Source organism: Oncorhynchus tshawytscha, linkage group LG20, assembly GCF_018296145.1.
Source record: "Oncorhynchus tshawytscha isolate Ot180627B linkage group LG20, Otsh_v2.0, whole genome shotgun sequence".
Lineage (NCBI taxonomy): Eukaryota > Metazoa > Chordata > Actinopteri > Salmoniformes > Salmonidae > Oncorhynchus > Oncorhynchus tshawytscha.
In genome coordinates, this window is record NC_056448.1 from 6,875,975 (window position 1) to 6,890,452 (window position 14,478).

Sequence of the window (14,478 nt, forward strand, 5' to 3'; positions counted from 1 at the left end):
CCATAACCTGTGTGAGTTGCAAGACAGCCAACCCTGGGGTGTACTCACTAGGTAGCAAACAGAAAAAGAACAAGCCGAAGCGGGGACCGGCTAACCTGAACTTGTCCATTAACAAACGCTCGTTTTAATTGCAAAGCGTTTTCTACAGTGTGCACGAATGAATACAACAACACTGTTACTTTTCCTCTCAATCAGGCAGAAACAGTAACCGTATTGACACACGTGTTGAAGGGAGAACAGCAGACATTGCGGTGTGACCAATCAACATTCGTTTAGCGCACAAACGCGACCTTCTCACCACCCTACAAATATCCACTGGGTTTATTCATACAGTTTATTACACCTTCACCACCCCGGATTGCAGACAACCTCCTTTTATTGTGAAAGATCTCATTATTAACCAGGCAGCAGATAACTAAATTTAGCATACATTCCTTTTCTTACAATGACTTAAAACTAAGAAGAGTAAAGAAGTGATTACCATTATAGTCGACTAGAAGAAACAAATAAAATCGGTAACTAATACAGAATCCAAGTTCTACCACTTTACAAGTTACGGAAAAACCGACCACAAACCACAAAAGAGGACAACAAGGTCAACTTTGACGATGCTTAATGTATGCACTGAAGGAACTTGAAGATAAAAGCGCAGCCGGCTCAGTTGCCACATTTCAACTGTATAGTCATCTTCTTGCTGTGTTACAACTTTTACGCGCTGTTGTCCTGCATCATGACTCAAAGATCTTGTGCTGTATATGGAGTTGGGATTGTCTGCGCTCATCTGCTGTTCATCGGGATTGGTTTATTTGTGGCTCAAGTATTTCAAACTGTAATACATAACCGGTTAAAAAAGGTGAGTTAAGCAGAATGCACAAGTTTTTATAACTTTTCATGTTATATTTGCACGTCAAATATTCCACAGGTGCCAAATAAATCAAAATGCAGTGTTACAGCAGTGTTACAATGTCATGAGGCGTGGGAGCAAGTAGTTTAGCGGTTAAGAACCTTGGGGCATTTAACCGAAAGGTCATTTTTGACTAGGTTCCTGAGCCAACTGAGTGAAAAATCTGTCAATGTGTCCTTGAGCAAGGCACCTAACCCTAATTGCTCTATTGTTGCTGTCAATAATGGCTGATCCCTGGCCGTGACCTCACTCTCTGAGAGTGTTTCAGGGGAGTAGGATACGCAAAAAAACGAATTTCTAATTCACACACATGTACATGTGTAAAATAGGACAAATGTAGGCACCCGCCTAATGAGACAATCATAAATACAGGTTAGCGACTGCAAATCATCGGGCACCAATCTGTCCGAATAATTTTGCTTGGGGTACAGAGAACGAAGTAGCTTAGTGCACCCCTGTGTGAAGTTCTCCAACAAACTGCAGCTGACGTTTTCTCAGAATCAATGCATAGATCACTGAGTTTTAGGGGTTCTATCCAGACCAGGTTGGTCTCATAGACTAGATGTCACATAGTTAATGAAAATCCGGAACTCTCAAATTAGTATGATATGTTACACTTGGTATGGTTACATAAGTCAGTCAGTCAGTCTGTCCTGTCTGTCCGTGTCAGACAGACTGAGGAGGGAGAAACTGTGATTAGAGGAGGGGGAGATAATGGAGGGGGAGGAGAGCGAGAAAAGGCAGGGAGTGAGGGAGAGGGAGAAGGAGGGAGGGGAGAGAGACTCAAGAGAGAAAGAGAAGGGAGATTTGATTTTATTTTATTAGGATCTCTTTTAGTCCCCATTTGGACTAATCTTCCAAGAGTCCTTAACATTAAAATATAATTTATAATACAAACACACTTTCACATATAACACACTATTACAAACATACATAATATACTAGCATAATGACCCAATAAATACTCAATCTAAAAAATATTGATTCTTCATCTACTATAGTGCCACAACATTTCTATATACTATATTTAAATTGTTTTTAAAATAATGTTTAAATGTATATATTGAAAGGTTTCTAGTTTGCTCAGTTAATTTATCCATTTCTTTATTGCTCTGAATCTAAATGTTGCCTATTTCTCTTTTCTGTCTGGATAACACATAGATGGTGGACAATCTATTCCTAGTATTTACGGAATGTCTCTCTTACCAACTGAATACCACTGTGAATAGAACTTGAGACAGAGAGGGTGAGAGAGGGTGGAGGGTGTGAAAGAAGGGGGAGGAAGAGGGAAGATAATGAGCGAGGGAGGGATAAAGAGAAGGTAGAGAGTGAGACAGAGACAGACATGAGATAAACAAGAAAAATGTTAACCCTGCGACAGTCATCTTTTTCCATTGACTGCAACATACTGAGAAACATATCAGCTACCTTTTTGCAAAACCATGTCAGGATGATGTTTTCCTATTATATCATGTTGGAGTGTAAAGCTAAACAGCAAACATGACAGGATGGTGGAAGGGTAGGCATATAACACGAACGTGTAGCAACCCAAAGGTTGTGTGTTCAAATATCATCATGGACAACTTTAACTTTTAGCAACTTTGCAACTACTTAGCAGGTTAGCTTCCCGTGACCCGAACCTTAACCCTTTAACCTAACTCCTAACCTTAATCCCTAACCCCTAGCCTAGCAAACGTTGGCCACCTGGCTAACTTTAGCATTATCCATCCTAGCTAATGTTAGCATTAGTCACTTAGCTAATGTTAGTCACAACAAATTTGAATTTGCAACATATACGTATTTCAAATTCGTAAAATATTGTATGACTTGCAATTCGTAACATATCATACAAATTGGAATTTGCAGCAATTTGCATACAAAATGGTTGATGAACATCCACAAATTAATACATCCATATGTAACATATCACACTAATTTGAGTGTCCCTGATTTTCGTTCACTATGTTACATCTACCTCTGAGTCCAGGTTATCCATACCAAAGTATGAGTATTGGGAAATAATTTTTTAAAGCATAGCAGGCCTACTTACCTTTACAGAATAATTGCTCTCTAAGAACAGATCTGAGACCAGCATTTCCTTACTGAAATTAAATTGTTCACTGAAATGATCAGTGCTCATTGATCATCAACCAGCCCATTCTGCCATTTAGTGCCTAGCCTATTCATTCCAATGAGTGTGTTATCCTTTCAATGCAGCTCTGTTTGAAAATCAAACCCATAATAAGAATGTTGGTAGATAAGTCACTACAATGATGGAATTGTATGTTGTTCACACACCTGCTACACTAAACTATGGTATTTCAGCCTAGCAGGGAAGAGGGAAAGTAGGCTGTGTCAACAATTATCTCTAGGGAAAGAGCATAATATACATTTTAGTGTGTACATATTTTGTACTACTTTTATGTTTACACAAATAGGCTACTGAAATTGTATTTTGCCAAATACTTTGATTTTGGATATCATGGGTGTGGCAGGGATACATTGACGTTGACAATAAGGGAAGGTAGCATGTGGATATGTATTAGAGAACCCCTTCATCATCATTACACAATCTTAGTTTGTGTTTCCAGTCAATCTTCTTGTCTAAAGTGTCTACTTTGACACACTAAACTATCTAGGAAGCCTAACAAGCAAAACAGTGGGTCGTCTAATTTTAAAATACAGTTTTGAGTCCTTTGTTGACAATAGCATTCAGTCCTCGATATGATAAACCTTTGTTGTGACATGACATGTAATTGTTGTTATTGTTGTTGTGATAAGTACTGTTCAAAATCACTGCATGTCTTCTATGTGTGGCTTTAATGGGGCTGTGTTATGGTCATGGGTGCTTGCATGTGTTCTTCTTAATCTTTTCCATGTTCTCGTTTAAGCAGCTCAGTCAGAAGCATTTTCCTGAGCTGAACAAATTACTAAGGAAATACAGTGCCTTCAGAAAGTATTCATACCACTTGACATATTACATATTTTGTGTTACAGCCTGAATTCAAAATGGATTAAATAGGTTTTTTTTCTCAACCATCTACACACAATACCCCATAATGGCAAAGTGAAAACATATTTTAAAATGTGTTGCAACATTTATTTAAAATAGGAGCTTTCCACACTTGGATTGTGCAAAATTTGCCCATTATTAATAAAAAAAATCTTCATGCTCTGTCAAATGGTTTTTGTTCAATACTAGATAAATATTTTTCAGGTCTTGCCATAGATTTTCAAGTAGATTTGTCAAAACTGTAATGCGGCCACTCAGGAACATTCACTGTCTTCTTGGTAAGCAACTCCAGTGTAGATTTGGCCCTGTGTTGTCTGAGTGACCGAATTGTCCTTAAAGGTGAATTAATATCCCGGTGTCTGGTGGAAAGCAGGCTGAACCAGGTTTTCCTCTAGGATTTTGCTAGCTGGCTAATGTTTTTGCATCTGGACACAGTAGCAGCGTTTTTGTTTCACCTTGCTGCCAATTCCTGATCTTCTGAGAAAATTATTTGAGGAGTCGCCTGAAGAGTAAGAGGAATGGGAGATACAGGAATCGAGCAGTGCTGAGGCAGAGGGCTCGTAGTGAGGACGACTGGCTACTATTCTGAACTTTGTGTGGTGATCTTTCTGGCACCCAGAGCTGCTGAGGCATCACCCAAGTGGGTGCTACACAGAGTGGAAGAGGAGAAGCCCAGTGGCTATAAGACACAGGCTGGTTCCCAGACTTGCCCTCTGCACGATCACCATCAACCCTCCTCTGACCAGCTCTCTTCACTCAAGCCATGAACTGACCCTCTCCATCTTTGGAGGATGCAGCTTTCAAAGACTTGGCATCTATTGGTTGACCTGTCATGATATATTGCTTGTTTATGTTTGCTCTTGAAGCGCTTTGAGATTCTATGAAAAGCACTAGAGAAATGTGATTTATTATTATACCCATAACATGATGCAGACACCACTCTGCTTATGGAGAGTGGCACTCAGTAATGTGTTGTATTGGATTTGCCCCAAACATAACACTTTGTATTTAGGACTAAAAGTGAATTGCTTTGCCAAATATTTTGAAGTATTACTTTACTGCCTTGTTGCAAACAAGATGCAATTTTTTGAATATTTGTATACCTTCTTTTCACTCTGTCAATTAGGTTAGTATTGTGGAATAATTACAACGTTGTGTATCCATCCTCAGCTTTCTCCAATCACAGCCATTGCCCATCTAGGGTTCTATGTCTTGGGAGTCAGCCAATTGGGTGACAGACAAGGCCTCTAAATCTTAGAAGTCTTCCAAATGAGTGAGAGACAAGGATTATAGATTTTAGGTGTCAGCCAATTGGGTGACAGACCAGGGTAATAGGTCTTAGGAGTCAGCCAATTGGGTGACAGACCAGGGTAATAGGTCTTAGGAGTCAGCCAATTGGGTGACAGACCAGGGTTATAGATCTTAGGAGTCAGCCAATTGGGTGAGAGACAAGTGTAAAATAAGCCAGATGTGAACTAGTGGTAACAGTTGTGCCACCCTGACATACCATCCCAGGTGCATCGGTCTTTCCATAAACAAATAAAACATAGGAAATGTTGTCAGATAATTAGGCTAGTCTGCTCCAACTGACCTAAATCTACAGTATTACCCCTGTTTACCGTGAGATATGTAGAGCTTATGCCAGCCACGCAAACCATGGTCCTTTACTCACTATCCTGATGTGAGACACACATACACATAAACACACACACTGTCCTGATGTGACTGACCTGACCAAGAATATACCACACAAATCTGGACTTTATCTCTGGAGTGAATGTTACAAAATGTGGATGTTGAAACAACAAATGTTTGTTTAGCCTCTAGTGTTTGTTTAATTGGGTTACTCATTAAAGGGTTGTGTCCCAAATGGCACCCTATTCCCTATAAAGTGCACTACTACCCTATGGGCCCTGGTCAAACGTAGGACACTATAAAGTGTGCCATTTGGGATGGAGGCATTGTGCACTGAGTGACTGTGTGATGCTGAGAGATGGCCAGGAAAACATACTGGAAATGCAACAGGTGCACAGACACAAACGCACGCGCAGACAAACTTGTTATTGTCTTGGACCTCTCGGCATAGTGGAGAGACCACTCCTCATATCAACTCATGGCTTGAAAGAGGGTTGTGGGCATATGGAATAAGGTGCCATTTGGGACAGAACCGAGCTCATAACTCAAACCACAGAAACCCTTCTGAACTCAGTAGTAGGCCCTCTGTGTCGTAAGCCTCTTTCACACAGCATGATACGCTGGCTTATTGGGTAACAACGAGAGCTGTGGCACCCAATTCCCTATATAGTGATCTGCTTTTGACCAGCTCTGGTCAAAAGTAGTGCACTGTATAGGGAATGGGGTGCCATTTAAGACACAGCCCTGAAGTGTTTGGCAGCTCCACAGCCCCTATCTGGGTCACTGTAGTAAAGGATCACCATCGGCCAACTAGAGAGGTGACCTTAGCCCAGACCAGAACAATGCCCACCAACATGTTAGAGAAGGCTGTATACGGAAGGAAATGTATGAATGCATTTGGTCTTAACCCCTAGCTTGTCAACATGAAGAAAGTCCTCAACATCAAAGCCTACATGTTAGATCTGCACCAGAAAATGTTACATATTTTTCATAGAAAGCTGCGTGAAAACAACAACCCTGACTGAGTTTGATCACCTTCTATGCTGTGTTTATTTACTTTTATTTAACCTTTATTTAACTAGGCAAGTCACTCCTATCTAAGATGACAGGCACATTATCCTGAGCAACTCAGCTGGTCGTTTTGTCGTTGGAGAGGTTGAGAGGGCATATCTTCACCCCTCACCCACCACACCCACTGGTGGCTTGGGTCTTTGTCCCTGTGCTGGGGTAATTGTGCCACCGTGGCCATCATTAACACAGAGAGACATCCACTGGGGCTCTCTCTCCCTCTCTCTCTCTCTCGCTGTCTCTCTCTCTGTGAGTTTGTGTGTTCAGACCAGATGTCAGTGTAATGGAGCTCACCAATCACATGATCAACACACACACACAATTTATAGTGTCTCTCTCAGTCAGCTTGGCTGGTCAAAGGATTTCCATTGGTTACCGTAGACAAAGAGAGGGCCTTTCCTTTCCATCCCTCTACCACTCCTCCCCTCCATCGCCATACCCCCAAATCCCCAGGGAGGCATGTTTTTGTTTTCTTGCAGCCATGGCGTTCAAAGTTAGGAAGGAACTTTCAATTTCAAAACGTTGGACATGCTGCTCTAGCAGTTAAAGAGTTATGATTGAGGTAAATATGTATCCTTTCATGGGAAGCCACATACAGTGCCTTGCGAAAGTATTTGGCCCCCTTGAACTTTGCGACCTTTTGCCACATTTCAGGCTTCAAACATAAAGATATAAAACTGTATTTTTTTGTGAAGAATCAACAACAAGTGGGACACAATCATGAAGTGGAACGACATTTATTGGATATTTCAAACTTTTTTAACAAATCAAAAACTGAAAAATTGGGTGTGCAAAATTATTCAGCCCCTTTACTTTCAGTGCAGCAAACTCTCTCCAGAAGTTCAGTGAGGATCTCTGAATGATCCAATGTTGACCTAAATGACTAATGATGATAAATACAATCCACCTGTGTGTAATCAAGTCTCCGTATAAATGCACCTGCACTGTGATAGTCTCAGAGGTCCGTTAAAAGCGCAGAGAGCATCATGAAGAACAAGGAACACACCAGGCAGGTCCGAGATACTGTTGTGAAGAAGTTTAAAGCCGGATTTGGATACAAAAATATTTCCCAAGCTTTAAACATCCCAAGGAGCGCTGTGCAGACCACTGCAAATCTACCAAGACCTGGCCGTCCCTCTAAACTTTCAGCTCATACAAGGAGAAGATTGATCAGAGATGCAGCCAAGAGGCCCATGATCACTCTAGATGAACTGCAGAGATCTACAGCTGAGGTGGGAGACTCTGTCCATAGGACAACAATCAGTCGTATATTGCACAAATCTGGCCTTTATTTATTAAAGATATCCATAAAAAGGGTCGTTTAAAGTTTGCCACAAGCCACCTGGGAGACACACCAAACATGTGGAAGAAGGTGCTCTGGTCAGATGAAACCAAAATTGAACTTTTTGGCAACAATGCAAAACGTTATGTTTGGCGTTAAAGCAACACAGCTCATCACCCTGACCACACCATCCCCACTGTCAAACATGGTGGTGGCAGCATCATGGTTTGGGCCTGCTTTTCTTCAGCAGGGACAGGGAAGATGGTTAAAATTGATGGGAAGATGGATGGAGCCAAATACAGGACCATTCTGGAAGAAAACCTGATGGAGTCTGCAAAAGACCTGAGACTGGGACATTTGTCTTCCATTTGTCTTCCAACAAGACAATGATCCAAAACATAAAGCAAAATCTACAATGGAATGGTTCAAAAATAAACATATCCAGGTGTTAGAATGGCCAAGTCAAAGTCCAGACCTGAATCCAATCGAGAATCTGTGGAAAGAACTGAAAACTGCTGTTCACAAATGTTCTCCATCCAACCTCACTGAGCTCGAGCTGTTTTGCAAGGAGGAATGGGAAAAAATTTCAGTCTCTCGATGTGCAAAACTGATAGAGACATACCCCAAGCGACTTACAGCTGTAATCGCAGCAAAAGGTGGCGCTACAAAGTATTAACTTAAGGGGGCTGAATAATTTTGCACGCCCAATTTTTCAGTTTTTGATTTGTTAAAAAAGTTTGAAATATCCAATAAATGTCGTTCCACTTCATGATTGTGTCCCACTTGTTGTTGATTCTTCACAAAAAAATACAGTTTTATATCTTTATGTTTGAAGCCTGAAATGTGGAAAAAGGTCGCAAAGTTCAAGGGGGCCGAATACTTTCGCAAGGCACTGTAATAGCCACCTTGACTTTTTCCATATTTTGTTACATTAATGCCTTCCTCTAAAATAGATTAAATTGTTTTTTTTCCCATCATCAATCTACACACAATACCCCATAATGACAAAGCAAAAACAACCTTAAATATCACATTAACATAAGTTTTACTCAGAACTTTGTTGAAGCACCTTTGGCAGCGATTACTGCCTCGAGTCTTATTGGGTATGACGCTACAAGCTTGGCACACCTGTATTTGGGGAGATTATCCCATTATTTTCTGCAGGTTGGATGGGGAGCGTCACTGCACAGCTATTTTCAGGTCTCTCCAAAAATGTTCAAGTTTGGGCTCTGGCTGGGCCAGAGGGATGGTGTCAGGTTTCCTCGAGACATGACGCTTGGCAGTCAGGCCAAAGAGTTCAATCTTGGTTTCATCAGACCAGAGAATCTTATTTCTCATGGTCTGAGTCCTTTAGGTGCCTTTTGGCAAACTCGAAGCGGGCTGTCATGTGCCTTTTACCCGAGGAGTGGCTTTCGTCTGGCCACTCTACCATAAAGGCCTGATTGGTGGAGTACTGCAGAGATGGTTGTCCTTCTGGATGGAGGCCACTGTGTCCTTGGGGACCTTCAATGCTGCAGACATTTTTTGGTGCCCTTCCCCAGATCTGTGCATCGACATAATCATGTCTCGGAGCTCTATAGACAATTCCTTCGACCTCATGGCTTGCTTTTTGATCTGAAATGAACTGTCAACTGTGGAACCTTTTTTATATAAATAAAATTATGTCCAATCAATTGAATTTACCACATCGGTGGACACCAATCAAGTTGTAGAAACATCTCAAGGATTATCAATGGAAACAGGATGCACCTGAGCTCAATTTAGAGTCTCCTAGCAAAGGGTCTGAATACTAATGTAAGGTATTTCTGTTTTTTATCTTGAATAAATGTGCAAAAAAATCTAAAACCTGTTTTCGCTTTGTCATTATGGGGTATTGTGTGTAGATTGATGAGATTAAAAAATAAAATAATAATAATAGTAAAAAGTTAGCTATTTTAGAATAAGGCTGTAACATAACAAAAGGTGGAAAAAGGGAAGGGGTCTGAATACTTTCCGAATGCACTGTATAACAGCGTAAATCAAATATTGACATGGTTGAGCATAGTAGATGTTTACATCAGTGGAGCTGATGTTAAGAAGTTACTTTAGGATTCATTCCTGAATCCTCATACTTTGTATCAAAGTTTATACTTGTTGAGTGCAAAAGTAGCTTTGAAATCCGAACTGAATCACATTACATTTCACTGTTGTTTCACTATATAGTGAAATGAGAACACTGAGCTATTGAAATGGATCTTGGAATTGCAACCTGATCAAACAGTAACAGTAATATTTGTTTATATCCTTTACAGGAAATCCAAATAAAATCCATTTAAATTAAAGGTTGTAATGCAACAAAATAGGAAAAATGCCAAGGGGGATGAATACTTTTGCAAGGCACTGTAACGCTGCAGATACTGGGTGATTTGAAAAGTCATAGCCAATCTAGCAATAATATTATAATTATTTTAGAAAAATGTTTATCTTTTAATTTACAATCTGTAGAAGCTATGAGAATAGAAAGGTTCAGTACTTTTGTGAAGCATCACGGCACAGTTGAAAAATATATAGCAAATAGAAATCCAAAATTGATGGTGTTAAGAGAGAGAATCGAGGGGTTGAATGGAGCTGAAGGGTGGGACTAATAAAATCAAGATAACCAATGTAAAATATACGGGGTTTGTAAAATGTGTAGTTGAAGTCGGAAGTTTACATACACCTTAGCCAAGTACATTTAAACTCAGTTTTTCACAATTCCTGACATTTAATCCTAGTAAAAAGTCCCTGTTTTAGGTCAGTTAGGATCACCACTTTATTTTAAGAATGTGAAATGTTAGAATAATAGTAGAAAATTATTTTTTTCAGCTTTTATTTCTTTCATCACATTCCCAGTGGGTCAGAAGTTTACATACTAATTGAGTGTATTTGCTAGCATTGCCTTTAAATTATATGTTTTGGGGGGCCTTCCACAATAAGTTTGGTGAATTTTGGCTATTTCCTCCTTCCTGGTGTGACGGAGTCAGGTTTGTAGGCCTCCTTGCTCACACACCCTTTTCAGTTCTGCCCAAATATTTTCTATGGGACTGAGGTCATGGCTTTGTGATGGCCACTCCAATACCTTGACTTTGTTGTCCTTAACCATTTTGCCACAACTTTGGAAGTATGCTTGGGGTCATGGTCCATTTGGAAGACCTATTTGCAACCAAGCTTTAACTTCTGGACTGATGTCCTGAGATGTTGCTTCAATATATCCACATAATTTTTCCATCTTCATGATGCCATCTATTTTGACCAGCACCAGTCCTTCCTGCAGCAAAACACCCCCACAACATGATGCTGCAACCACCGTGCTTCACGGTTGGGATGGTGTTCTTCAGCTTGCAAGCCTCCCCCTTTTTCCTCCAAACATAATGATGGTCATTATGGCCAAACAGTTCTATTATTGTTTCATCAGACCAGAAGACATTTCTCCAAAAGTGCGATCTTTGTCCCCATGTGCATTTGCAAACCGTAGTCTGGCTTTTTTATGGCGGTTTTGGAGCAGTGGCTTCTTTGCTGAGTGGCCTTTCAGGTTATGTCAATATAGGACTCGTTTTACTGTGGATTTAGATACTTTTGTACCTGTTTCCTCCAGCATCTTCACAGGTCCTTTGCTGCTGTTCTGGGATTGATTTGCACCTTTTGCACCAAAGTACGTTCATCTCTAGGAGACAGAACACATCTCCTTCCTGAGCGGTATGACGGCTGCGTGGTCCCATGGTGTTTATACTTGAGTACTATTGTTTGTATAGATGAATGTGGTACCTTCAGGTATTTGGAAATTGCTCCCAAGGATGAACCAGACTTGTGGAGGTCTACAGTTTTTTTTCTGAGGTCTTGGCTGATTTCTTTTGATTTTCCCATGATGTCAAGCAAGTATGCACTGAGTTTGAAGGTAGGCCTTGAAATACACCCACAGGTACACCTCCAATTGACTTAAATTATGTCAATTAGCCTATCAGAAGCTTCTAAAGCCAATGACATCATCAATTTCAGGAATTTTCCAAGCTGTTTAAAGGCACAGCCAACTTAGTGTATGTAAATTTTTGACCCACTGGAATTGTGATACAGTGAATTATATATGAAATAATCTGTCTGTAAACAATTGTTGGAAAAATTCCTTGTGTCATGCACAAAGTAGATGTCCTAACCGACTTGTCAAAACTATAGTTTGTTAATAAGAAATTTGTGGAGTGGTTGAAAAACAAGTTTTAATGACTCCAACCTAAGTGTATGTAAACTTCCGACTTCAACTGCACCATGTTCTCACCGGCCTAGACACCAAAGAGCAGGCAATACAGAAGTTGAAGTGCACAAAACAGACCACATTATTCAGCATTCTTCATATTCAAATTGACAACTGATGTAAAATGGGCTTTATAAAATACATTTGATTGATTGGTTCTATGTTTGTGTCTTTCAGGAGTTAACTCTGACAGAGGGCAGCCGTGTGTTTGAAACATGGAAGAACCCTCCTCCTCCCATCTTCATGCAGTACTTCTTTTTTAACGTCACCAACCCAGACGAGTTCCTGGCTGGAGCCAAGCCTTTTGTCTCTCAGGTTGGCCCTTACACATACAGGTAGGATTTGTGATGAATTGATGAGGTGTTTATAAATACTTTTTGAATGATGTATGAAGCTAACTTCTAGTTTATCGCTCAGGTTGGCTCATACACCTACAGCTATATGTAGGCAAAGCACCAGCTATACTGATATTTTAAATCACCCTTTATGTAGTATGACATTGCTTATAAATGATACGTGAAGCATTTATGTAGTGCTTATAAAGCCTTTATGAAGCCATTATGAAGCCTTTATAAGTTTAAAGTTTGACCAAACTAGAGACGTTTTTTAAGGGGAACGTATCTGCCCTCCAATAAAGCTATGTCCTGCTCCTTCCCTGACTTATCCTAAATATTTGTATTTTACACTGCTCATATCCGTGCTGTCCATGCATTCAGCACATGACCACTCGCATGGCAACATTTACATTTACTTGGCTGCTATAAGCAAAAACTAAAACTAAAAACTAACATAATAAACAAAAAAATGAAATATGCTCTTCTGTAGTCAATGGATGATAGGGCGCCAGAAACCAGATAGGAACTGAAAGTGCCGCACGTAACTTCAGTTAAGTTTTGGTCAGCCGATGTTGAAACCAACTACTTGCTCAATTGCTTTGCATATCTGGGTGAAAAATCAACCAGGCCAGCGGTGAGTGACTGTCTGAGACTGTGGTTTTGAGACTCGTGGAAGCAGAAATGTGACCATTGGCAACTTTTCACATTTATTTCCCAAGCAGACAAGTTGATTGCAAATAAGACTAGCCTGCTCGGAACAGTGAACAAACACAGGTGGGAGCTACCCCCCTCTGCGCAAAACAACTGAGCAGTGGAGCTGTACTCCACATCAGTGATGGAGAGTGGTAAAGCAACACTCACGGTGTACAGATGGAAAATAAATGAGTGTTTGCATCCTCAGCACCATGCATCCCACTGGATCTGGCACGTGAGCTTTGTGAGAACCACATGACAGCCAAGAAAGAAGCTACAGCCGCCAAGCAGGCCGCAGGTCCTGCTCTCCCTCTTCTCCCTCTTCCCCAAGTACCACAGCTCCCACTCGGGAAAAATAAGACACAATGTCAAGTCAACAGGTGCGATTGATTCATGAGTAAAGGTACGGGTATAAGGGCACAATACAGTGTCTGATACAATTATACTTCCACTAATATTTCTTTATGCAATTAATCCAGTTGTTCATACACTGGTGCTTTTGTTTAGGAATACGGCAAATATTTTCACCTGCACCTGGCTGATTATATTATTATTATCATCTTTTCATTTCTACTTTTCAAAAGAAGCTGTAACTGGACTTTATTAATTACTATAAGTCTAAAACTAATCAAATCTACAAATAAAGTTGATCAAATTAATTACACTGTAATGTTTTTATTGTAAGGGAAACGAAAATAGGCTATAGGCCTATGTTTTTACTGGGACTTTGTAGAATTATACAAAACATATCCTTGACTCTATCTAAGCAATCTTAATTCTCAGGTTTTTTTATTTTTCAATGTGTGTTTTAAAAGAGATTTGTGTGCAAATATGCAGGTTCTCAGGGTCAATATTACAAGATTGAGAGAACAACATAAACATGCTTTTATAAGCATTTAGCACTAGTTTAAGATCAGTAAGCAATTTTTGAATTGAGTCAAAACCATGCTGAAGGTCATAAATGGCCTGCTGTACTGAGGGGACACAGGAGTAAATGACTGAATCATCAGTGTGGAGATGATTGTTAGAGGTTTTAGCAGATAGACCAATATTATTTATATAAATACTGAAGAGAACAGGGCCCAAAATCGAACCATGGAGCACACCTTTCGGAATATTGAGGAACAAGATTTGATACCGTCAGTAAGCTAGATACTGTAGTTTTTGAACCAATATAGGCCTATTTCAGACAACCTTTGAACAGGGAATGTGATTAAAGAAATAAAAGCTGAAATAAATAATTCTCTCTACTATTATTCTGACATTTCACATTCTTAAAATAAA

General features: G+C 40.1%; 1 protein-coding gene across 1 annotated transcript in view; it reads left to right on the forward strand.

Moving 5' to 3' along the window:
• The first annotated feature begins 328 nt into the window (after nucleotides 1-328).
• LOC112219619 (lysosome membrane protein 2) overlaps nucleotides 329-14,478 on the forward strand; it is a 59,665-nt gene continuing 45,515 nt past the window's right edge. The window contains 2 exon segments of the mRNA XM_024381028.2: nucleotides 329-853; nucleotides 12,344-12,501. Of these exon segments, the coding sequence (XP_024236796.2) occupies nucleotides 731-853; nucleotides 12,344-12,501 (281 nt within the window). The 5' untranslated portion in view covers nucleotides 329-730.